The following is a 22,925-nucleotide window of genomic DNA, read 5'->3' as shown; positions in this document are numbered from 1 at the left end:
CATTTCTCAGTAACTCCCGTAACACAATGTATAAATACTGGGGTTTTCTCTGAAAGCCTTGAGGAAGTTGAAATAAACATTGAGTTTTCTCTGAATAGTACGACGTGAGATAGGAGCAGGAAAGCCCAACATTTTAGCCACCTGCTTCCTCCCAGGAGATCCCCAGAGGCCCCACAGAGGCTTCTCCCTGCCTTTTCTGGCCCTGTTTCCTCCCAGGAGATCCCTAGAGAGGCCCCACGGAGGCTTCTCCCTGCCTTTTCTGGCCGTTTCCTCCCAGGAGATTCCTAGAGGCCCCACGGAGGCTTCTCCCTGCCTTTTCTGGCCCTGTTTCCTCCCAGGAGATTCCTAGAGGCCCCACGGAGGCTTCTCCCTGCCTTTTCTGGCCCTGTTTCCTCCCAGGAGATCCCTAGAGAGGCCCCACGGAGGCTTCTCCCTGCCTTTCCCGGTTACAGTTTCGGAGGTTCGGGTTTCTAAGTGGAAAATGGTTCTTGAGAAGAGGCAAAAAAATCTTGAACACCCGGTTCTTCTCTAGAAAAGTGTGTAAGTAGAGGCATTCTTAGGTAGAGGTACCACTATATTAGCACTTGCATCTACTACATTGCAAAGCTTATATTCCAGATGTTTCCTTATTAGTTAAATATTTTTCTGAGCTTTGTCCAGCTAGTATATAACCTTGCCAATATTTACAATTGTCTCCTTAAATGCTTCGGAGATCTCTCCACTCAAACCTGCTGTCATTCTTATTATTGATTGGCTTTCTTTTAGCCATCAATCTTCCAATGCTTTCATTTTCATCCTTCCTTTGAAACGTATCTTGCACTAATACACATCCCCTACGATAACAAAGTCAGATATCTTTGCGTATGAGCCAGGCGACTGTATTTAGCCATTGCATGGGTGGCTTTTCTTGAACCACTAATAGTTATAGTTTGTGTGTGCTTAGAGCCTCCATGAGTGTGTGGCTTTGTCTGTGCTTGTAATGACCACCTTTTAATACCTGTACATTTTGCTTGTATAGTTTTCAACCTTGTTTCGGGTGGGTTATTTTTTAACAATCATGGTTATTCAAAAGCAGTTAACTGGCACAATATACCAAATAATGAATTAACCATTAGACATGATTTAACATGGTATTCTACAGTAAAATATAGTTGGCTAATTTGTGGCGCTGATATATGGTGTGATCATAGCCAGGGAGATAATTATCCAGACAGACTAAACTATTTGAAAACACTTTTCATATAGAGTCTTGATTATCCGACGTAAGTGGGCGGCTGATAGTTGGAGGGCTGAAAATGTCGGAAACTCTGGAGGGTCTAAGAAAATTCTTGAAATCATGATGAATTGCAAGCATATTGAAGTTTTATTGCAAGTTTCTACTCCATTGGTACAATGGCTTTCCTCCTTTGCATTGCAATGTTTGGGGCTCTGCACGTCACCTTCCCCATTGCGGCTGCCATGTTTGCGGGGGTGGTGGTGTCTGGGAGGGGCACAGAAATGCCTACAGCCCTGCCCCCAAGTGGCGTCGGATAATCCAGAATGTCCAATGACCGAAGGACGGATATTCGAGACTCTACTGTATAATTAAGCAAATGGAAAGCCGGGCCAATTATACCATGGTAATTCTCCCCATCGTCTCCAAAATAGATTTAAAAAGAAAGAACAAACTTAATTTTCCAAGATGATCTTGTTAAGAGTCATGAATATATCTAATAAAGAGAGTGACACTGAAATGAAATGCAAAATTATGCCATTAATGCAAATATCTCCGAAAGATAAAATACAATGCAGATTGCAAAAAATATAATTTTATTATGTACAAAAGCCAAAACATGCTGATGATTTTTAAATATATATTTTCTGTGGTATAGACTTTATTACATTTATATATATATATATATATATATATATATACAGTAAATACAAACAGTGATCAAGGCAGCAGATAACCTATTGTAAGTGTCCCCAAACTTGGCAATTTTAAGACTTGTGGACTTCAACTCCCAGCACAGGTGGCTGGAGAATTCTGGTAGTTGAAGTCCACAAGTCTTAAAGTTGCCAGGTTTGAAGACCTCTGATCTCTTGGTTCTTGGATTTAGAGAAAAATAAAAGGCCTCATGGAACATCTGTGGGTATCCGCAATAGTTCTTCAACTTCTTCTTGTAAAGCCTCCGTCTTCTCAGCCAGCAGCATCTGCAGTCAGAGACAAAAAAAGTTGAACACCTTTGTACTGTAGTGCATTTACTGTGTATCTGGGACCCCAAAGCTCCCAAGAGGCCTTATACAGAACTCATTGGTCTGTGACAATGAGTCTCGGTCCTCCAGGTCATGGTGGTCTCAAGTGGTGTCTTTTTTTTCAAGAGCTGACTTGACTTTCTCGTTTTTCTTCTCATCCGAGAAGCTTCTTCCGTTCTGACTGGAGGGTTGGAGAATGGAAGGATTTATACTCCATGCAGACAGCTGGTTGTTTGCATTCTTTGTATAAACCCTTCCGTTCACCACCATTGAGTCAGAGTTGAAGAAGCTTCTTGAATGAGAAGAGAAACGTCTTCAAAGAAAAAAAAACCCTCAGAAAGTCCAGTTGCCTCTTTTCAAAATCGCCTTTGGGAGAACATTCATTGGAGCAGAGACGCCCCTGGACTTATAAGGCTTCCAACTTTATTTTCTCCCAGATCAATCAATGCTTGCATTCAGGTTAAAAAACACACCAACTCTTTCTTTCCTTCCTTCCTTCCTTCCTTCCTTCCTTCCTTCCTTCCTTCCTTCCTTCCTTCCTTCCTTCCTTCCTTCCTTCCTTCCTTCCTTCCTTATTTATTTGATCCAATTTCTACTACTTTTTCAGTCAAATAATATTTTCTCATGTGGCTTCTGATCTTTCCCCCAACTAACTTCAGATTGTGGCCCCCTTGTCCTTGTGTTCACTTTCCTATTAAAAACACTTCCCTCCTGGACCTTATTTAACCCTTTGACGTATTTAAATGTTTCGATCGTGTCCCCCCTTTTCCTTCTGTCCTCCAGACTCTACAGATGGAGTCCATGAAGTGTTTCCTGATACGTTTTATGCTGAAGACCTTCCACCATTCTTGTAGCCTGTCTTTGGACCTGCTAGTTGCCAAAGATGGAGATTATTTTCATTCTAGATTTCTACCGAGGACTTTGTAAGACCTTTATTAATTTTATTTATTAATTAGATTTTTTAATGCTGCCCTCCTCCTTAGACTCAGGGCAGTTTACAACGTGTTAGCAATCACACTTTTTAACAGAGCCAGCATATTGCCCCCGCCCCAATTCGGGTCCTCATTTGACCCACCTCGGAAGGAGGGAAGGCTGAGTCAACCTGGAGCAGGTGGTGAGATTTGAACTGCTGAGCTACAGCTAGCAATTAGCTTAAGAAGCCTGCAGTGCCGGTGATGAGATTTGAACCGCTGACCTGCAGATCTACCGTCAGCTTGAGTGGCCTGCAGTGCCGCACTCTCCCCGCTGCGCCACCCCGGCTCTTTCCTCACTTACAAGAGAAGAACTTGGTCCAGAGTCTCTCGCTCCTGCTTTACTTGCCTTTGCAGAGGAAACTATTCTCCTGGCCTGAGTCCTGGACATATGGGCAACACTCTTGACCAGATGTTCTGGATCCGCATTGGCCAAGTGGGCTAAAGTTTTATAGCCCGAGTTGTAGAGTTGCTTGGCTCGAGCCTGTGAAGCAGCGGAGAAGCTAATAAACAATGGCCCAAGACAATAAACGTCAATAACAATAGAATTTAGACCCAAATACCCCTTCACGGTGCTTTTCCAGCCCCCTCTAAGCGGTTGGCAGAATCAACAAATTGCCCCCCACAATCTGGGGCCTCATTTGACCCCCCCACCTCGGAAGGACGGACGGCTGAGTCGACCTTGAGCCGCTGGTGAGATTTGAACTGCTGACCTACAGCTAGCAGTTAGCTTAAGAAGCCAGCAGTGCCGCACTCTAACCACTGCGCCACCCCGGCTCTTCTTGGGCACATCAGGGGTGCCCAGGCTTGGCAGCTTTAAGACCCGTGAACTTCAATTCCCAGAATTCCCCAACCACAACAGACCCACAACGTCTCTCTGATGAAAACTAAGTAGCTGCTACCATCTGTCTTCGCCCATTTTCACGGGTGGAACCACTGTGGGCCGGTCCATTGTTGTGTCCAGGTTGGCCCCCGTGGGCCTTGAATTTGATACCCCTGCACTAGATGGACTGTTGAAAATCAAGGGCTACCTATGTAGTGACCAACCCGAAGAAATCTTAGAAGTTTCCCTTACGTTGGGCTTGGGTTTCTGAAAACCTTCATGGTTAATTGATTTGTAAAAATAATTCATATAAACTGTCACTCACCTCCAAAACTCCCGCCACCTCCATAAGAGGAATAAGTTCTGCTTTAACGCAATAGCTTAGCCTCTTGGTCAGTTCTGGCAGGAGAGCTTTATAAACCCAAAACTCTTCCAGCTCCTGTAAGAAAACACATTAGCCACAGTTCTCTTGGTCACTTTTATTTAGAAAGTTGTCAATCAAACCCTGCTCAATTTCTTCTCTTCCAATGGATAAAAGCTGGGCTGACATTCAGCAGGTTCTGACAGGTTCTGTAGAACCAGTCGTGGAAATTTTGAGTAGTTCAGAGAACCAGCAAATGCCACCTCTGGCCGGCCCAAGGAATGGGGAGGGAGTGGGCATTTTGCAGTACCCTCCCCCTGCCACGCCCACCCACCCACCCACACCACACCCACCCAGCCATGCCGAGAGAACCGGATTTCACCACTGCATAAAAGGGTTAAATTGGGCCCCACATATTTGGATGTTACAATGCGATAACGTAACATCATGTTGTGATAACGAAATAAAAATAATATCCTGGGGAAGGTCAATGCATTACTATTTATTTATTTATTTATTAGTTGGACTTGTATGCCGCCCCTCTCCGAAGACTATATTCGCAAAGGGACAATTTTATTTTTGCAAGGCCCCCAGAGTCATTGAGAGTGAATGGGTGACCATATAAATTCCAACCAATCAATCAATCAATCATATAAATAAAATATCAGATTTATTTCAAAATGAAACACATAAAATTACAAGGTCCAACAGTCTATCGTTTTCAGTTTGACAATGGTTCAGTAGGGGAGTAAAGTAATACACTGATAAGTGATTCTAAATTTAAGAAGGGAAATTGTATGCGATGATTACCAAAGAAATACCATATTTTTTGGAGTATAAGACGCAGCTTTCCCCTCCCCCCAAAAGAGGGTGAAAATGTTGGTGTGTCTTGTACACCGAATACAGCCATTGCCATTTTTGGCCTTCTGAAGCTGCGCCCTCAAGTCTCATTTTTGTGGAAAATGTTTTTTGCAAAAATAGGGCGCACAAAGGGTTTGGGAGGCTGGTGGCTTTGGGAAGGCAAAACACCCTTGTTTTTGTGGGGAAAAGGTTAAAAACAGGGGTTTTTTGGCTTCCCCCAGCCTCTAGGAACACTGTGAAGTGTTTCTCCCAAACCCTCTGCTTAAGTGAGAAATGGGATGGGGTTTGTTGTGTTTTTGCAGAATGCTCCTGGGGGCCAAGGAGGACAAAACCTTCCCCCACCCACTTACTTGCCTCAAATCTTTCAAATCTTGGTGCGTCTTATAGTCTGAGAAATACGGTAATAACTTTTTCTCCAAAGAAGAGTAGTGAAGGGTGGCAGTGAATTGTTTAGAGGTTGCACGTTACCTCGCAGAAATGGAAAACGGAGGAGGCGAAGGCAGCGGCTGAATTGAGAAGAGATTGGACAAATCCTCGTGGGATGTTGAATGTTTCTGACACGTCCCATATGTTGGTCTCTCTTAACAAGGTGTGAAGGATGAGCGACAGGTAAAGTCTATTGACGGTATGGCTGTCCAGTTCCTAAAGAGATACCAAGTTCATACAGACACTGAAAACAACAGAGAACTCTAACGGCTGTGTATTTCACAATGCAGAAAGAGTGAAGCACATGTCTAAGGGCCACAGTCACACCATCACTTCCAAAATAGAATTTGCAAGAATAAGGGAAATGCAACGGGAGAATTTTTCTGCTGATTCTGAGATTACAGTTAAAAACATTTTCCTTTATTCAATATGTACAATTAGTTTAATTCTTTTGTGTTTGTACTTTCCTTAGATTAGGCATTCACATTTTGATCATTAGATCATGCACACACGTAAGATTACGATTGAATGTCACCTCTACTTCAATACATTAGCACTTAGATCTATGTCCAGCTTTGCAATGCTCCACAGCCTCCGCTAAGCCCAGTTCACAGAATCCGCATTATGGCCTCCAACACTCTGGCTCCTCGTTTTCCTGACCTCGGAAAGATGGGAGGCTGAGTCCACCTGGAGCCAGTCAGGATCGAACCGGTAGCCCCTAGTCAGCAGAATTAGCTGCAACACTGCATTATGTTTATATTTTATTCATTTATATTTAATTGGATAGGTATGCCGCCCCTCACCATTCTAACCATGGTGGAAAGGAAGTCAAGGCAACACAACAGCATTTTTCTCTCTCTCACACAGAAACTACCAAATGTAGCTACAGAAACAATGACAAAACCAGTGAGTGTTACTCAATGTGGTTTATGACACATCAGCATGGAGATTTCAACATGGGATTCTCCAGTATTTCAGAAATCCTGGCAATATTTTCAAAATCCTCTTGTTTAGCTATTGCTACTTTAAGAAGGAGCTTAAACAGCAAGAGAAAGTGGGGAAGAGAAGGAAGAGAAACTGAAATGAATATTTGTAGTATTTTTCTGGAGGTCATTTAGGTACAAGGTTTAATCAACAAGGGCTTCTCTTACATTCTTGATGGCTCGTCCAGAGGCCTTTTTGGTAATGAAGCTCTCTGGCACCCCAACCGTGCTGCTTACTTCTTGTTCCACTGGACTTAGTTGATTGAACTGAAACAAGCAAACAAATCACAACCAGCCAAAGTTAAGCAAATAGCAAAGAGAGGACACAATCTATCCCAGGGGTAGGAGGCAAAGTTGGCTCTTCTATGACTCGTGGGCTTCAACTCCCAGAATTCCTGAGCCAATCATGCTAGCTGAGGGATTCTGGGAGTTGAAGTCCACGTGTCATGGAAGAGCCCACTTTGCCGAGCCCTGATCTATCCTATGCTACATGACAAATACTAAAACTGAGCTGTAGCATTTATTCATCTTCAAATAGGTGTGAATGCAAAGATATGTGCATCCTGGTGGGAAGGATGTCCATGGCGAACAATGTCAACATTGCATAATATTCAGAAATGTATTAAAAAAATAAAAAAAGATAAGAAACCAGAACTTAGAAACCTGTAGCAGCAAACTTCACTCACCTCCTGAGCGAGATGGAACAAAAAGTCTTTATCCTTTTCCTGAAGCTCAAGAGGGGGTGAAGCAGACTGAATTTCCACTAACACGCAAGAGGGGAAGCTACTGAAAATGGCTACTTGTAAAAGCTGGGCAAGTGACGAGCCTTCTCTGTGATGGCCTCGCAGAATTTATTATCCTTCTTCCCCAGAGGCATAACAAAGACCAAGATCTTCTCCCTGGGCCATTTTGTGCGGTCCTTGAATAAATGATCTCGGTTTTTGCTCTCCTTAGGTCAGGGGTCTGCAACCTTGGCAACTTGAAGACTTCTGGACTTCAACTCCCAGAATTCCTCAGTCAGATTTGCGTTGGTGGCTGAGGAACTCTGGGAGTTGAAGTCCACAGGTCTTCAAGTTGCCAAGGTTACAAAGGTTAACCTGATTGTTTCAATGAGCTTCGGTTTCATGGCAGTATTTTGTTGTTTTAATCACTGTATCTCAGTTTTTTAACTTGCACGCTGCTTTGAAATATGACTGCATGGGACTGGTATATACATGTATTAAAATAAATGAATACATATTAAGTTAGCTAGTATTTCATATACATTTTCCCTATAAATAAAAACTCTTATGATATATTTGGTAAAATCTGAACCTCTGCATAAAAGCCCTCAATTTTCAACTTCTAATAGCAAACAAACTTTTGAACGATCTAAACACTCTATCTGCATGGTTTTAACTTCTTAGTTTACCCTGTTCCCAGTAGCATATGTATAAATCAATCCATTTCATTTATACTGCATTGAGTGTGCCAAGGAGACTAAACACACAATTTTTGTGTAGACAGAGAGGTTATTCAAAAAACAACAACAAGCAAGAATCTCTTCCTAATGAAATTTAGTACCGCGGTATGGTTAGTTATACTCCTCCCTATTATTCCAGGCTTAGGGAGAAGACACCCAGTGATGCTATTTGGGGGGGAAGCCCCTTACCTGTTTAAAATAGACCATCCAATTTGGGCTACACTGGGGGATCATGTCGTAGGGTGTTACCAAGTAGATCAAATGAAGGTAGCTTTCCAGTATTAGCCCCTCAAGTCCTTTCTTCAGGTCTGCGTAGAGGGTCTCGCAATGGGCCAACTCAACTGATCCTAAGATAGGATTGAAACCAGGGATGGTCAGTGCTACCGTACCTACTTCACCAGTTGGGTTTGTCATTATATGAACTGACCAGCAATGTAGGTTTGGAGGAAACAGTATAATGTTACTTTAAGAGCAAGGGCTGCAATTAGTTAGTTGGGAGAAAGAGCAGAAGCAATGTGAGAAAATATGATTTCACTGAAAGAGTAGTAGATCCTTGGAACAAACTTCCAGCAGACATGGTTGGAAAATCCACAGTAACTGAATTTAAACATGCCTGGGATAAACATAGATCCATCCTCAGATAAAATACAGGAAATTGTATAAGGGCAGACTAGATGGACCAGGAGGTCTTTTTCTGCTGTCAATCTTCTATGTTTCTATGTTTCCAAGGGAGACAGATGTGTTGCTCTGTAGCTGGATTGTAATGTATTGTTGGTGGCTATTGTGGTTACTCTTGCTAAGGCTACGTATTACTGTGTGCTTAATACGGATGTCGGCAATGGCACACAAAGCTCCACAAATTCAGGGTTTGTTCCCGTCCAACGCCCCCTCCCCCCCCAACAGTGTCTCCTCCTTCAGCCTCGGTCCCCAGGGGGGCCTCCTCCGGCATCGCTCCAAAGCCAACTGGGCCTCGAAGCCTCGGTGTCTGTTGGCCCCGGCTCCATCTGGTCCTCTGCCGTGGATTCAGGCTCCGACGACGGGGGCCCGACACTTTCTGTTGTGCGCACAAAAGGGACGGAGCTTGCACTGCTGCGTGACTTTCTCTTTCCCGCGACCTTCCCGCGGCTACTCCATTCCGCTTATCAGCGAGGCTGATTCCACTGAACTTCATCTTAACCAGTAGCGCAAAGACCCTTTTACCTTTGAAGGTGGCTCGGCCCAGCTGAGTGACCCCGAGATCATTCTGACCGCTCTCTCCGCTGCCAGGATTTCCCTTCTCGCTCAGCAGCCCGTTTTGTTTCAGCCACTGCAGAGCTTCCACCGTCACGTCCCGCAGGCTCTTTGTAGGCAGGAGCTGTGGCTGCGCACTGAGCAAGGTGGTGCGCATGAACTGGTGTATTTCCTCAGGGTTGTTCGCTATCTGCAACCGAAGGCCAAGAGCCAAATATGTTAAACTAACGAGAGGCTTCGTTTGAGAGACAAAACAATTTGTATTTGTATTTATCAGATTTGTATGCTGCCCCTCTCCGAAGACTCGGGGCGGCTAACAACAATACAAAAAGACAATGTAAACAAATCCAATATTAAAAACAATCTAAAAGACCCAATCATACACACAAGCATCCCATGTATACATTCTATAAGCCTAGGGGGAAGGGAATATCTCAGTTCCCCCATGCCTGACGACAGAGGTGGGTTTTAAGGAGCTTGCGAAAGGCAAGGAGGGTGGGGGCAACTCTGATATCTGGGGAGAGCTGGTTCCAGAGGGTCGGGGCCACCACAGAGAAGGCTCTTCCCCTGGGTCCCGCCAAACGACATTGTTTAGTCGACGGGACTCGGAGAAGGCCAACTCTGTGGGACCTAACCGGTCGCTGGGATTCCTTCATTCATTCATTCATTTACAGCAATGACAGAAGATAATTTTATCTTTAGTTGTTTTACTCAAGAGAGTAAAAGAAGCCTTGAGGGCACAGGGTTAGAGTAGTGCAGTAGTATTGTAAGGCAAACTCTGCCTACAGCCTGGAGTTAAATCTTGACAGGGCTCAAGGTGGACTCTGCCTCCCGTCCTTCCGAGGTTGGTTAAATGGGGAACCAGGTTGTTGGGGGGCCATAGACCGACTCTGTAAACTGTTTAGAGAGGGCTGCAAAACGGTGTGTTATTGCTATTATATGAACTGCTCTTAACTGATTTATCCTTAAAGCGTTGTAGCTGAAAATTAACCTTTTATAATGACCCACCTTTAAGCCAACCACCGATAAGAGTAAACTTCGGATGCCCTTGCTGGATTCAAGCAGAAGGGTGCTGTAACAGCTTTCTAGGGGACTGGTTATTAAATTTTGAACCTTAAAAACAAATTTACAGCATGTATGAATGAAACATAGTAAAAAAAATAGTTATGATTCTGATACATGTTTATAACTTTACGAAATCCCTGCTCCCTTATATTCTGAGCATTATTTTAATTCTTTCTTGCAATTAAAGCCTTGCTCTGTATTCTCTCACCAATCGAAGTCATTCATTATTAGGAATATTATCTTCTCAAACATGTTTTTGCAGTATCCTTGCAGTACCAAGATGCAGGGGAATAGGAAACACCCCCCCCCCCCTGCTTTTAGGTTTTTGTAATGTAGGACTACTAAATTGATTCCATTAATGAATAAACACAATTGTCCTTTAATGCCACAATCCTGCCCTCAATTGCTGAAAATGGGGCACACTTCCTACTAAACCAAAGGAACAAACATTGGTAAACTTAGGTTATAATATTACTCAGCGCAGTGACATAACTATGAGGAACTTATTTGTCCTTCTACAGCGAATGTGTCACACTGGCGGCCCATGGACTGGGTGAGCCATGCGCAGGCCATGTCCACTCTGACTCCGCAAGGGGGAAAATGTTGCGATACATCGCGATGCGTCACGTGATCAGACGGAGCTTGGCCCCCATGTTCTAAAGTGAAGCAAAATCTTTAAATGTACTTGGCAAAAGAAGAAACATATAATGTCAGACTAAGGTCTCATATGTTTGAACTCCTCTCATTACTATTTCATCAATTAATCCTGATGACTTTTCACTTAAGTTACCAGCTTCTTGTCTTTCTCTTGCACAATCAGGATGCTTTCGCCAACCTTGTCGAGGCCGGCACGACCAGCTCGGCCAATCATCTGTTTGTACTGGTTCTTCTTCAAGAAGTCTGTGGCCACGTACGGCGCTCTTAAAATAACCCTGTGGGATCCATGGACATGAACTTTAATTACTTCGCTCTCACATCCATTCCCCCCCACCCCACCCCCCTTTCCTCATTGAGCAAAAGTGCTTGAAAATATACGGCTCAGAAAAATTAAAGGGAACACGGAAATAACACACCCTGGATCTGAATGAATAGTTTGCACAACAGCAGGTGAAATTGAGGGTCAGTCAGTGTTGCTTCCTAAGTGGACAGTTTGATTTCACAGAAGTTTGATTCACTTGGAGTTATATTCTGTTGTTGCTTAAGTGTTCCCTTTATTTTGTTTGAGCAGTTTAAGGTAATTAATGCAAAAAGAAGATTTTACTGAATGTTCTTCAAGAACAGACGAATCATACAATATTTTAAATTATAAAACACTAAAACAAAAAAAAATAGCCTCGGTAGAAAGCAGAACCTTTGTTTCGAATGCACAATGAAATAATGTGCAAAAGGGAATTATTATTAATAAAGTGGGATATCTAAGCCATAAGAATGTTTAAATCAAATCAAGACTTTACTTCAATATGTACCTGCTCTGGAATAAAAGCTGATACAGTTAAGACACGAAAGCCACTCTTTCAAAATGCCAGCGCATGGGCCATCCTTTCACTTTAGCCCAACTGGTGATTACACGGACCCCAAATAAGACCTCCCTGATAATAAGCCCAATCGGGATTTCTCAGTGCATGGCAATAAGGCCAAGGGCTTATTTCAGGGTTCAAAGAAAATATCAGACAGGGTCTTATTTTCAGGAAAACATGGCACATATGGAGGAAAAGCAGTGAAGTGCTGCCAAATTTTTTACTGCTGTGCTGTGGGCGTGGCTTATTTTGTGGGTGTGGTGGTGCTCGGGAGCCTGAACGATCCCGTATCCCAGGTGCTGCCAGAGAAGGAAACAAGGGGCCTTCGCGCTGCCCTAGAGAAAAGCGCAGAGCCCGCCCCGTTCCAAGCGCTTCCGGTCCGAAGCCCTTCTGGCTTTCTCCCCCGAGTGGCCCAGCCGAAAGCCCACTTGGGCGCTTAAGGAGCATCCCTCGGCTCATGGCGCCACATCGCCTTTTGTGGATTCAGGGAAAGGAATGAGGATTTTTATTGCCATATTTCACGCCATGGACCTTAAGGAGAAAAGCCAGTATAGCCACCTTCGAGCGGGCAGGTTCACCCCTGCAGCCAGCGTGGAGGTGCAGGTCAGCAGGCAGAGGAGGCCGGAGGAATAAGCCGCTTCGATGCATTTCCGCTCGTCGCTGGTGAGACCGCCGTGGTGGTAGGCAATTCCAAACGGAACCGTCCGTCTCAGGACTGGGCAAAGTTTCCCACTGCAGATGCTTCTCAGCTCTTTTAGGAGATTGTGTTTTTCTTTCTCCTTGGTCTTTCTAAGGTCCCTGAGGAAAGAAAGGTCAGGGTTAGGCAAAGGGGGGACACGCCTCCTTTTGTTCCAAACATAACAAGCTCTTTGAATTTAGTCAATCACAGCATGCACCAAAGGTTCACATGTCCAGGTAGTCTTTGACTTAGGACTTCTCCCTCAGCAGCCAAAATTACAACAGTCCTCCCCAAACCTTACTTACAACCTGACTTTGAAGTGACGGCCACGTCCTGCTGTGGTTATGTGAATTCTCCAGCTAGTCACTCCTCACTTGAGTTCTTCAACTCTCAGAACTGCTCAGCCAGCCATGAGGCCTGGAGAGTTCTGGGAGTTGGAAGTCCAGGGGCCCTAAGAGTTGCTACGTCTGGGGAGCCCTGCTCTATGGCCATGGCTGCAATTCTTGACATACTAGATAAACATACCCTCCTGCGATGCTTTACAATATTTCTGCATCAAATTGACTGACACCAGGAGATTCATGGAAATATCCATTTAGAATAACATGTCTCAACCTTGGCTGCTTTAAAGCTCTCTGGACTTCAACTTCCAAAGTTCCTTGGGCAGCATGGCTGACTGAGGAATTCTGGGATATGAAGTCCACATAACTTAAACTGACCAGGGTTGAGAAAGACTGGTTTAGCAATTGTAAGTGTACACGTAGGAAACATACCCGTTTATGTGTTTGCATATCATGCCTGCTACATTTTCACAGTTCTTTTTAGTAGGACAGAAGACAAGGCAGGAGTACTGGGGAATGACCTCTGTGACCAATGCAATAAGATGATCAGGATCCACCTTCTGCAGTTCACTGGAATACTAGAATATTAAGCAAAGTTATTTCTAAATGGAAGCAAGTTGTTGTAATCTCAAGTTGTTGAAATATTCATTCCAAACTTCAAGATCTTTAATTGGATACAGAGAAAGCAAATGACCAAACTATCCCTCCTTGATGCCTGACTTTTAAATATTTGCTTTCAATGTACAGTGGGACCTCTACCTAAGAACGTCTCTACTTACGAACTTTCACTAGATAAGAACCGGGTGTTCAAGATTTTTTTGCCTCTTCTCAAGTACCATTTTCCACTTACAAACCCAAGCCTCCAAAACTGTAACCGGAAAAAGTGGGGAGAAACCTCTGTGGGGCTTCTCTAGGAATCTCCTGGGAGGAAACAGGACCGGAAAACGTGGGGAGAAGCCTCTGTAGGGCCTCTCTAGGAATCTCCTGGGAGGAAACAGGACTGGAAAAGGCGAGGAGAAGCCTCTGTGGGGCCTCCCTGGGAATCTCCTGGTGGGAAACAGGGCCTCCACCCTCCCTGTGGTTTCCCCAATCGCACGCCTTATTTGCTTTTACATTGATTCCTATGGGAAAAATGGCTTCTTCTTACAAACTTTTCTACTTAAGAACCTGGTCAGGGAACGAATTAAGTTCATAAGTAGAGGTTCCACTGTACTTAATCTACTGAATAATTTCTGAAAATAAATACAAGATAAGCATTTAATTCCTCAGTGGGTTACAACTCCCACTTATGGCAGTCGAATCAAGATCAGCAAAGCTGATAATTAAATTATGTTCAAAAAGTGAAGAAGTAACTTCAAAGTTAAGGACTGTAGGTGTTGTTTACTTATGATATTTTAGAGTAGCGGTTCTTAAACCTTTTGCCATCCTACCTAACGTTACTGCAGCGTTTCCCAATCTTAGCCGTTTCAAGACTTCAATTTCCACCACACCCCAGCCAGCCACGTGTTCTGGAGTTGAAGTCCAGACATCTTAAAATTGCTAAGGTTGGGGAATATTGCTAATAGTGTAATCTTAGTACACACACTTTCCCTAAAAATACAAATACAAATGGACAATGAAAACAATACAATATATCTTTTTTTAAAGCATAAAAAAATTAAAAAGCCAAAGTTTGTGTCTCTTCCAGCACCATGTTACTCATTTGAAATATTTTGGGGAAAGTAAATTTATTGTAACAATGGACCATTTAAAGATTCTTCATGTATCTCTAGACCAGTGATGGTGAACTTATGGTATGGCACATGGAGCCATATCTGCTGCCACACAAGCGGTTGCCTTAGCTCAGCTCCAACGCGCATGTGTGTGCCGACCAGCTGGTTTTTGGCTCACACAGAAGCTCTGGGGGGGCATTTTGGCTTCCAGAGAGTCTCCGGGGGGGACGGGGAGTGCGTTTGTACCCTCCAGGGAAGCCTTTGGAGACTGGAGAGGGCAAAACACGAGCCCAGTGGGTCTAGCAGAAGTTGGGGAACAGGCTGTTTCCGGCCTCCAGAGGGCCTCCAGGGGGCAGGGGAAGCTGTTTTTGCCCTTCCATGGCATTGAATTATGGGTGTGGGCCCTCGCGCATGTGCAATAGGGCATACCCATGGAAGAAAAGCTTCGCCATCACTGTCCTAGACACTAGCTGCACCTCCTCGAGGAAAGTGTGCCGCACATTTTGGGCAGCCCCGTTTTAGAGACTGTTATGGCGCCTAGTATGGGGAAATGGTGGCTTAGTGGCTAAGACGCTGAGCTCGTCGATCAGAAGGTTGGCACTTCAGCAGTTCGAATCCCCAGCGCCACATAATGGGTTGAGCTCCAGTTACTTGTCCCAGCTTCTGCCAGCCGAGCAGTTCAAAAGCACCTCAAAATGCAAGTAGGAAAATAGGGTCCGACTTTGGTGGGGAGGGAATAGCGCTCCGTGGGCCTTTGGCATTTAGTCATGCCGGCCACATGGCCACGGAGATGTCTTCGGACCGTGCTGGCACTTCGGCTTAGAAACCACGATGTTGGGAATGACTAGAACCCCTGTGAGGGAGAACCTCTGCCCTAGGGTGCTCAGCAATGACAAATGACAGGAAAAATGGTCTTGAAAAAGCTGCGCTTGAAAGGGAGGCCTGCACATTTAGCCGTATTACCTTGAAATCAAGGAGCCGTGAAAACGCCAGGCCATTTTCTGCTTTGCTACTAGTTTCGTAGATGCTGTCCTGTATTTTCACATACTCTTTCAATTCAACCTATATTATGGGGAGGTACAGAGAATAATTAGATCAAGGACTGCCTATAGTTTCTAGATTTTTCTCCCGAGGAAGCACATCCATAGTTCTTGCTGGATTTTTTAAATATAGAGAATTAGTATAATACAAATTTAATTAAGATTAAATTAATCCCCTACTGTTTTAAGAAAAAAAACCCTTTTATGTTCCTTCTTCTACAGTTGCGACAAGAAAGTAAACATATTTTCAGATCTTTCATAATAAACATCAAAGTGACTTTAATAACAGATCAAACCTACATTTTCAAATAATTTCCCTATTTTTTTCTCTCAAATTCTCTATAGAACTTATGACTCTGCTATTACGCAACAATTATTTTTTAGAAAGTCCGATACAATTTTAAAAATCCAATAACGTACAGGTCTGAAATTACTTGTGTAGAATTCTGCTTTCAGGAACTGCTGTAAGTCTTCCACATTTCGTAATGTGGCACTCATCCCAATGATCTGAGTTGTTTCTATGCAAAAATAAAACAGGGTCAGGCTTAAGTGCTAAACACGCCTGCTTAAGATTTAAATATGCAAGGACCCATTATTACAAACAAAATTAGTGAAAGAATGTCTACAACCTCTTACATGAATACCTATCCAATACAAACAGCATGCGTATCTGAAAACCTCTAAGAGGAGAACTTGTTCTTCTTAAAAGCACATATAGTAATGAACTCTTCAAATATCCATCAATGATAACTAAGTGTTACTGAAACCAATGTGATTTAACTTCGGAATGTGCCTCAGAGGCTGTTTTTTTAAAGAATTCTATTGCCCTTTTCTTGGGAAAAAAGGGTAAGACATGCCGTTTGCAAGGCAGGCTCTGACCAATGCTGTTTACTTTATAGATCGTCCTCAACTTATTTTTTAATATATTTTTATCGATTTTTTCAAATATAAACACACACACAAGACATAAAACAGGTGCTTTGTGAATTGTGCCCACCACCAGACAAACATTCACACCCCACCACCTCCGAAAATAAGCCCCTTAGTGCAGCGGTGCCTCTACTGATGAACCGGAACCTGAAGCGTCCGGAGGAAGAGACAGAAACAGCTTCCTCAAGGCCAAAAACCAGCTGGCCAGCGCACATAGTTTATGTATGGTATGATTGTGTGTTGTGTTGCATGGTTTTCATGAAGTGTTTTTAGATGTCTTTTTATTATTGGATTTGTTATATTGTAATTGTTGGGAGCCGCTCCGAGTCTCCAGAGAGGGGCGGCATACAAATCTAATAAATTATTATTATTATTATTATTATGCATGCGTGCTGGAGCTGAAACATGGGAAAGCCTCGCGTGCTCTCCCCCACGGCTCCACGTGCCACCTGTGGTGTGTGTGTGCCATGGGTTTTTCAGTCTTTCCAGGTATTGTAGAAGAATTAAACTTACTGCTTGCATATAAAACCTTAGACAGGGTCATTTCCAGGATCCCTCCACGGCTGCCTTCTCCAAGCATATGCAACTTTAAATGAGAAAAAAGATATCATGAAAACCACAAAGCTGTGAAATAATTTACGGAGCACAAACCCAATGTTTTTTATCGTTGTTTAGTAACAAACCTCGTCCACTACTACTAGGCCGAGGGTGTCGATCCTTCCTGCTTCTATTAGGGCATTGACCAGGCTGTGGCCCTTTTCGATAGTAGCAACGTACACGGACTTCTTCTGCCTCCTCTTGATGGGAGGAATCCTCCCTTTACTTCCTGCATATTCTTCCACCAAGAAACCAAGTTCCATCCCAAAACCACACAAACTCCCGACCTAGAACATGAAGGGGGGGAAATTAGCAATAGCACTTAGACACATATAACACTACAGCCCTCTCTAAGCGTTTTACAAAGTCAGCCTATTGCCCCACACACAACAATCTGGGTCCTCATTTTATCTCAGACCTGGGAAGGATGGAGGGCCGAGTCCACCCTGAGGCTGTTGAGATTCGAACTGCTAAATTGCAGGCAGCCGGCAGAAGTAGCTTGTAGTACTCCTTGCCTTTCATAAACTCCTTAAAACCCACCTCTGCCGTCAGGCATGGGGGAACTGAGACGTCTCCCCTGGGCCTATGCAGTTTATGCATGGTATGTTTGTGGGTATGCTTGCTTTTAATAATGGGGTTTTTAGTGTTTTTTAAATTATTAGATTTGTCTTTGTTATTGTTGTGAGCCGCCCCAAGTCTATGGAGAGGGGCGGCATACAAATCTAATAAATAATAATAAATAATAATAATACTGCACTCCAACTGCTGCACCACTGAGGCCAATTTTACAATGGTTCAATTTCACAAGAGCAAATAAAACGTGGGCCTTTCCTCGGCCGTCAGCCGCTTGATCTCCAGTACGGGCAGTCTTCGAATTACGATCGGAATTCACCCCCAAATTTCCATTGCTAAAGTCAGACAGTCGCTAAGTGAGTTTGGTCACATTTTAGGATCCTTCTTGGCACAGCTGGCGGGATAGGAAATCACTGCAGGTGTTAAGTTAGTGAATCTGGCTCCTCCATTGACTTCGCTTGTCAGAAGGTCACAAAAGGGGATTTTACATGACAAGCCCACCCCCCAACCCCAGGACACGGCAACCCTCCCAAATATGAGCCAGTTGCAAAGAATCCAAACTTTGACCATATTTATCTATTTATTTATTCAAATTTTGATGCCACCCTTCTCCTTAGACTCAGGGCGGCTTACAGCATGTTAGCAATAGCACTTTATAAAAAGTTTTTATTGAATTTCTTTGTTAAAAAACATATAACAAACAATACAATACACAGATACACATATAAAAAAAACACAACAAACATTTAAGAACAATATATTAACTTATAATTATGTTTTATACTTTGTGAGGAGAAAAAACTAAATCCTTCTCTATTACTATTATCAATGAAATAGCACTTTTTAAAAACAGAGCGAGTCTACGGAGAGGGGCGGCATACAAATTTAATAAATAAATAAATAAACTGTAAACTGAGGACTACCCGCACCACAGAATTGGAATTTCAGCCGTTCAAGCCCAGCCCTTTCTCCTCGCCCACGTGGAGACCCTGCTGAGGATGGGAGGCAATCGAGTATCAGGAGGTGGATGAGTGTCCACCTGGTTTTCGCACCTTCTCCTGGACTAAAGCCACGTAAGGAAGGATCATTAACACATCCAGTTGTTTGCAGAGTAATTCTCGGAGGATTAAAATCTCAGCCACGAGCGTTTTCCCCCCACTGGTCGGCAAGGAATAGATGAGGTTCCTTCGCTTTTGCAGGGATTCAGATGTTAAACAATCGTGCTGCCAGTCTGTAAAAACGAAAAAGAGTCTTTTCTTAGAGTCTTCCTTTCCTGGGGGTCATTCAGAGTGACTCACGAAGAAAACTCATCTGTTTGGGGATTCTAAGAAAACACTACAGGACCTTGAACGAAAACTCACGTATAAATGGCACAGTTTGAGAAGTGCCTGGGAAACATTTAAAAAGAACTTGCTAAAAAGGAAGCATTACCATGGTAGATCTATGAAATTAATGTCAGTATTATGAAATTAATGTGGGAAAGTGGTGCGGTGGCCTAGAGATGAAGTCCTTATCTCACAATCAGGAGGCTGTTAGTTCGATCCTAGCTAGAGGCAAATATTTCTCTCTCTCTCTCTCTCTGGGTGCAATGAGAATATACATCTGTTGAACAAAACTTCACATTGATGACAGGAAGGACATCCGGTCATTAAATGCTCTGCTAACTCCATTCAGCTACCTGGATTCCACCCCGCAAGTCATTATGGGACCTTTAAAAGATGATGATGATGATGATGATGAAATTAATGTCAGTACAATGGTACCTCTACTTACGAACTTAATTTGTTCCTTGACCAGGTTCTTAGGTAGAAATGTTTGTAAGAAGAAGCCATTTTTCCCATAGGAATCAATGCAAAAGCAAATAATGTGTGGGATTGGGGAAACCACAGGGAGGGTGGAGGCCCTGTTTCCTCCCAGGACATTCCTAGAGAGGCCCCACGGAGGCTTCTCTCTGCCTTTTCTAGCCCTGTTTCCTCCCAGGAGATTCCTAGAGAGGCCCCACGGAGGCTTCTCCCCGCCTTTTCCGGTTACAGTTTTGGAGGGTCCGGTTTGTAAGTGGAAAATGGTTCTTGAGAAGAGGCAAAAAAAATCTTGAACACCCAGTTCGTATCTAGAAAAGTTGATAAGTGGAGGCGTTCTTAGGTACAGGTACCACTGTACTATGTTTAAATATGACTGACATTGCAGCTGTGTAACTGTAATCATAATTACAGTTGTGTTGTAAGTCAAGGACTAAGCGTAAAATAATTTGTTTTCAGAAACAAAACAAGCAAAGATTACATTGTACTGACATTTATCATAGTAGCAAAGGTCACAGCAAACAGAAATTGATGATGTTACCATAAAGCTTCTCAATGCCTCTGATCTGTAGCAGCAGTTCCTTGACTTTGGTGGGTAAACCGTAAAAAGGACCAATGTCCACAAAGGCCAAGCTGTCCGCTGTCTCCACAGTGGCCGTTTCTTCAGTTACAATAGCTTCTTTCAGCTGTTTGCTTTTGGAAATCATCGAAGCAGAGGACCTGGCGTTCCCAGCCATGGCATTTTTGAGATGGTCTTTGAGACTCTTCCGCCTCCTTGGCTCAAACAAAGCAGCTCTCCCTGATCCACCGCCTCCTTTATTCGTCTCTGTGTCACTGCAGAACGTCCGATCTGAGACGTCCAGCTGGCAGGGCCTTTCTTTTATGGCCTCCCGAGAAGATTCACCCGACTGTTGACGAAAGAGAAGCTGGGAGGACGGAAGGCTTTCTAAGTCAGGATCCCGAGGCTCTGAGCTGTTCCCCTCTCCCTTCATCCTTTGCAAAGAATCACCTCCTTGTGTCTCTCTGGAGCTGATGGCAGCGTCTGTCTCTGAAAATACCTGTGCCAGGTTCCTGGCATTTGACCCCTGAGTAACTCCACCTACAGGCTGCACAGCAATGTTGGGATCTAAACTGTCGGGATCCAGACTATTCTTACTAAAGGCCATGTGCTTTTGCTCTAAACCATCCATTTCAGTCAAGAAAGAGTCATTGATAGAAAAGCTGTCATAGTCTGCAAACATATCATCGCTGTCAAAATACTGAAAAAAGAAAAAAAAAGGTGAATGAGACTTAGTGCTAAGCATTTACCGTATTTTTCAGAGTATAAGATGCACATTTTCCTCCCTAAAAGAGGCTGATAATTTGGGTGCACCTTATACTACGAATGTAGCTTTCCCCCCCAGCCCTAACTAGCTGCTAACAATCTTCCCAGTTTTTACCTTGCAGGCTCTTTATTTCTCTCTGCAAAGAATGTTTTCCAAGCCCTACGTCTTTTTCGAAGTTTTTTTCATTGCTCTAACTTGCTCCAAATAAGTTTCTTCCCACCTCCTACTGGCTTGCAAGCTTTTTCATTGTTACTCTCTCAGAATAAATATTTTTTTAAGCCCTTCACCAGGGGATAAAATAATGTGCTGAAGCTGACCAGACTAAGGATGGTAGCCAGATGAATACCTGGTAAGCAGATTCTTTCCGTTTTCCTCCCCAGAAACTAAGGTGCATCTTACACTCTGAAAAATACAGTATATCTTGGATAATAAAATATTTGTTTGTTTGGCAAAACATACAACTCTGAGAATGATATAGATTTTGTCACTTTTACCCACTTACAGAGTCCTTCCCAAGGATCTGAGATAGGCAGGTGATATTTCATGGTGTTAAGAGATTTGTAAGCTGGTCTGAGTAAAGCAGCCACCTGTAATTGACTGATGGTAAATTTATCAATGGCTATGGCAGTGATGGCGGATCTTTTCAGCATCGAGTGCCCAAGAAAGACAGACAAAGGAGGGGGGGGAGAGGGGGAGAAAGAGAAATTGGCGAGACAGACAAACTCAGTTTTATATTTGACTTCTTTTTTATTGTTTTGTATTTTATACTGTTGTAAACCGCCCTGAGTCCTTTGGGATTGGGCGGAATAGAAGTCGAATGAATGAATGAATAAAAAAAAGGGGCGGGGGGAGAAAGGAGAAGGGAAAGAATGCCCGGAGGACCCTATAAGGACCCCATCCCGTCACTGAGAATCCAGGGGCTTCAACAAGCTGCAAGTCGGATTCCTATTAATGGTCCAGGGCAGGGGGAGGGGCTCTTTTGGGACTTGTGGACTTCAACCCCCAGAATTCCTTAGCCAGTCATGCTAGCTCAGGAATTCTGGGAGTTGGAGTCCACACGTCACAGAAGAGCCCACTTTGCCTACCCCTGGACCCTGGCGTCCAAAAGGCCTCCGGGGCCCCCTGGACTAGTCTAGAGGACCTCTACGGCCCCTCCCCAACTCTGTCCTTCTGCCACAATGGGGCCTCTCAGCCGCCATTCTGCTCCGCCTGTACCTCCGCCTTCGGCTCCTCCGGCTCTTCCTCGCCTTCGTCAGAGTTCAGTTTCTTGCGAGCCGGCGGAGAAGCGGAGCGAGAGCGGCCTCGGCAATGGACGCCGGGCGAATCCGCCCCTCGGCCCGGCCGCCTCCGCCTCCTTCGCTCCCGCGTCCTTCTCCTGAAAGCCCCACCGGCCTCCATGGAAAAGCCTTATAAATAAGCCCTCGCCGGGCTCAACCCCGTCGGGTCAGCCGGTGCTGCGCCAGACAGGCCGGTGGAGAATTGGGCCGTTTCTTACAAAAGGCAGCGACTCCATTTTCTGTGAACACCCCCTTTTTCGGGAAAGGAACCGTCCGCCTCTGAGGAAGGACTGTACCATCTACTAGGAAAAGAGGTGCAGGCTGTCATTAACGCGGGACCCCGAACAGCATTCCCCGTCCTCACGCCCCATTGAATGTGAGCTCATTAGCTTCCGATCACTGAACTACAATGTCCGGCATCCTTCGCATTGGGCGGCCATGACGACATAGCTAGGGGTAGGCAAAGCTGGCGCGTCTATGATATACAGTATATGGACTTCAATTCCCAGAATTCCTGAGCTTGCATGATTGGCTCAGGAATTCTGGGAGTTGAAGTCCACAAGTCATTAGAGGAGCCAAATTGACGTACTCCTGGATAGGCTGATGGGACTTCGGTTCGAACAACAGCAACAAAAAGAGAGCGCTGTGATGAATCACGTGCTTCTGTGACGAATAATGTCCGGATTGGTTGAGCGGAAAGGAACTTCCTTGAAACGAT

At 44.1% G+C, this 22,925-nt stretch overlaps 1 protein-coding gene across 2 annotated transcripts; it reads right to left on the bottom strand.

The window, feature by feature from the left end:
* Positions 1–1,788: 1,788 nt before the first annotated feature.
* Positions 1,789–22,613, bottom strand: HELQ (helicase, POLQ like). Of its 2 annotated transcripts, none has more exons than XM_070758072.1 (18): positions 22,146–22,613; positions 20,147–20,864; positions 18,859–19,037; positions 17,320–17,520; positions 17,150–17,222; positions 16,127–16,224; positions 15,630–15,728; positions 13,387–13,532; positions 12,493–12,732; positions 11,208–11,349; positions 10,361–10,465; positions 9,323–9,542; positions 8,312–8,469; positions 6,829–6,927; positions 5,720–5,893; positions 4,355–4,468; positions 3,556–3,690; positions 1,789–2,193 (listed from the first exon to the last, which is right to left on the bottom strand). In XM_070758072.1, exons 1-18 carry the CDS (start codon positions 22,326–22,328, stop codon positions 2,116–2,118), a joined length of 3,162 nt encoding a protein of 1,053 aa, XP_070614173.1. In that variant the 5' UTR covers positions 22,329–22,613; the 3' UTR covers positions 1,789–2,115. The 2 variants fall into 2 exon arrangements, with proteins under 2 accessions (XP_070614173.1, XP_070614174.1); XM_070758073.1 differs by lacking the exon at positions 22,146–22,613 and adding an exon at positions 21,433–21,505.
* Between the last annotated feature and the right edge of the window lie 312 nt (positions 22,614–22,925).

The sequence above is a fragment of the Erythrolamprus reginae genome, chromosome 7 (assembly GCF_031021105.1).
Source record: "Erythrolamprus reginae isolate rEryReg1 chromosome 7, rEryReg1.hap1, whole genome shotgun sequence".
NCBI lineage: Eukaryota > Metazoa > Chordata > Lepidosauria > Squamata > Dipsadidae > Erythrolamprus > Erythrolamprus reginae.
Note: the sequence above shows the minus strand (reverse complement) of the source record. Positions and strands in the feature narration are given on the sequence as shown.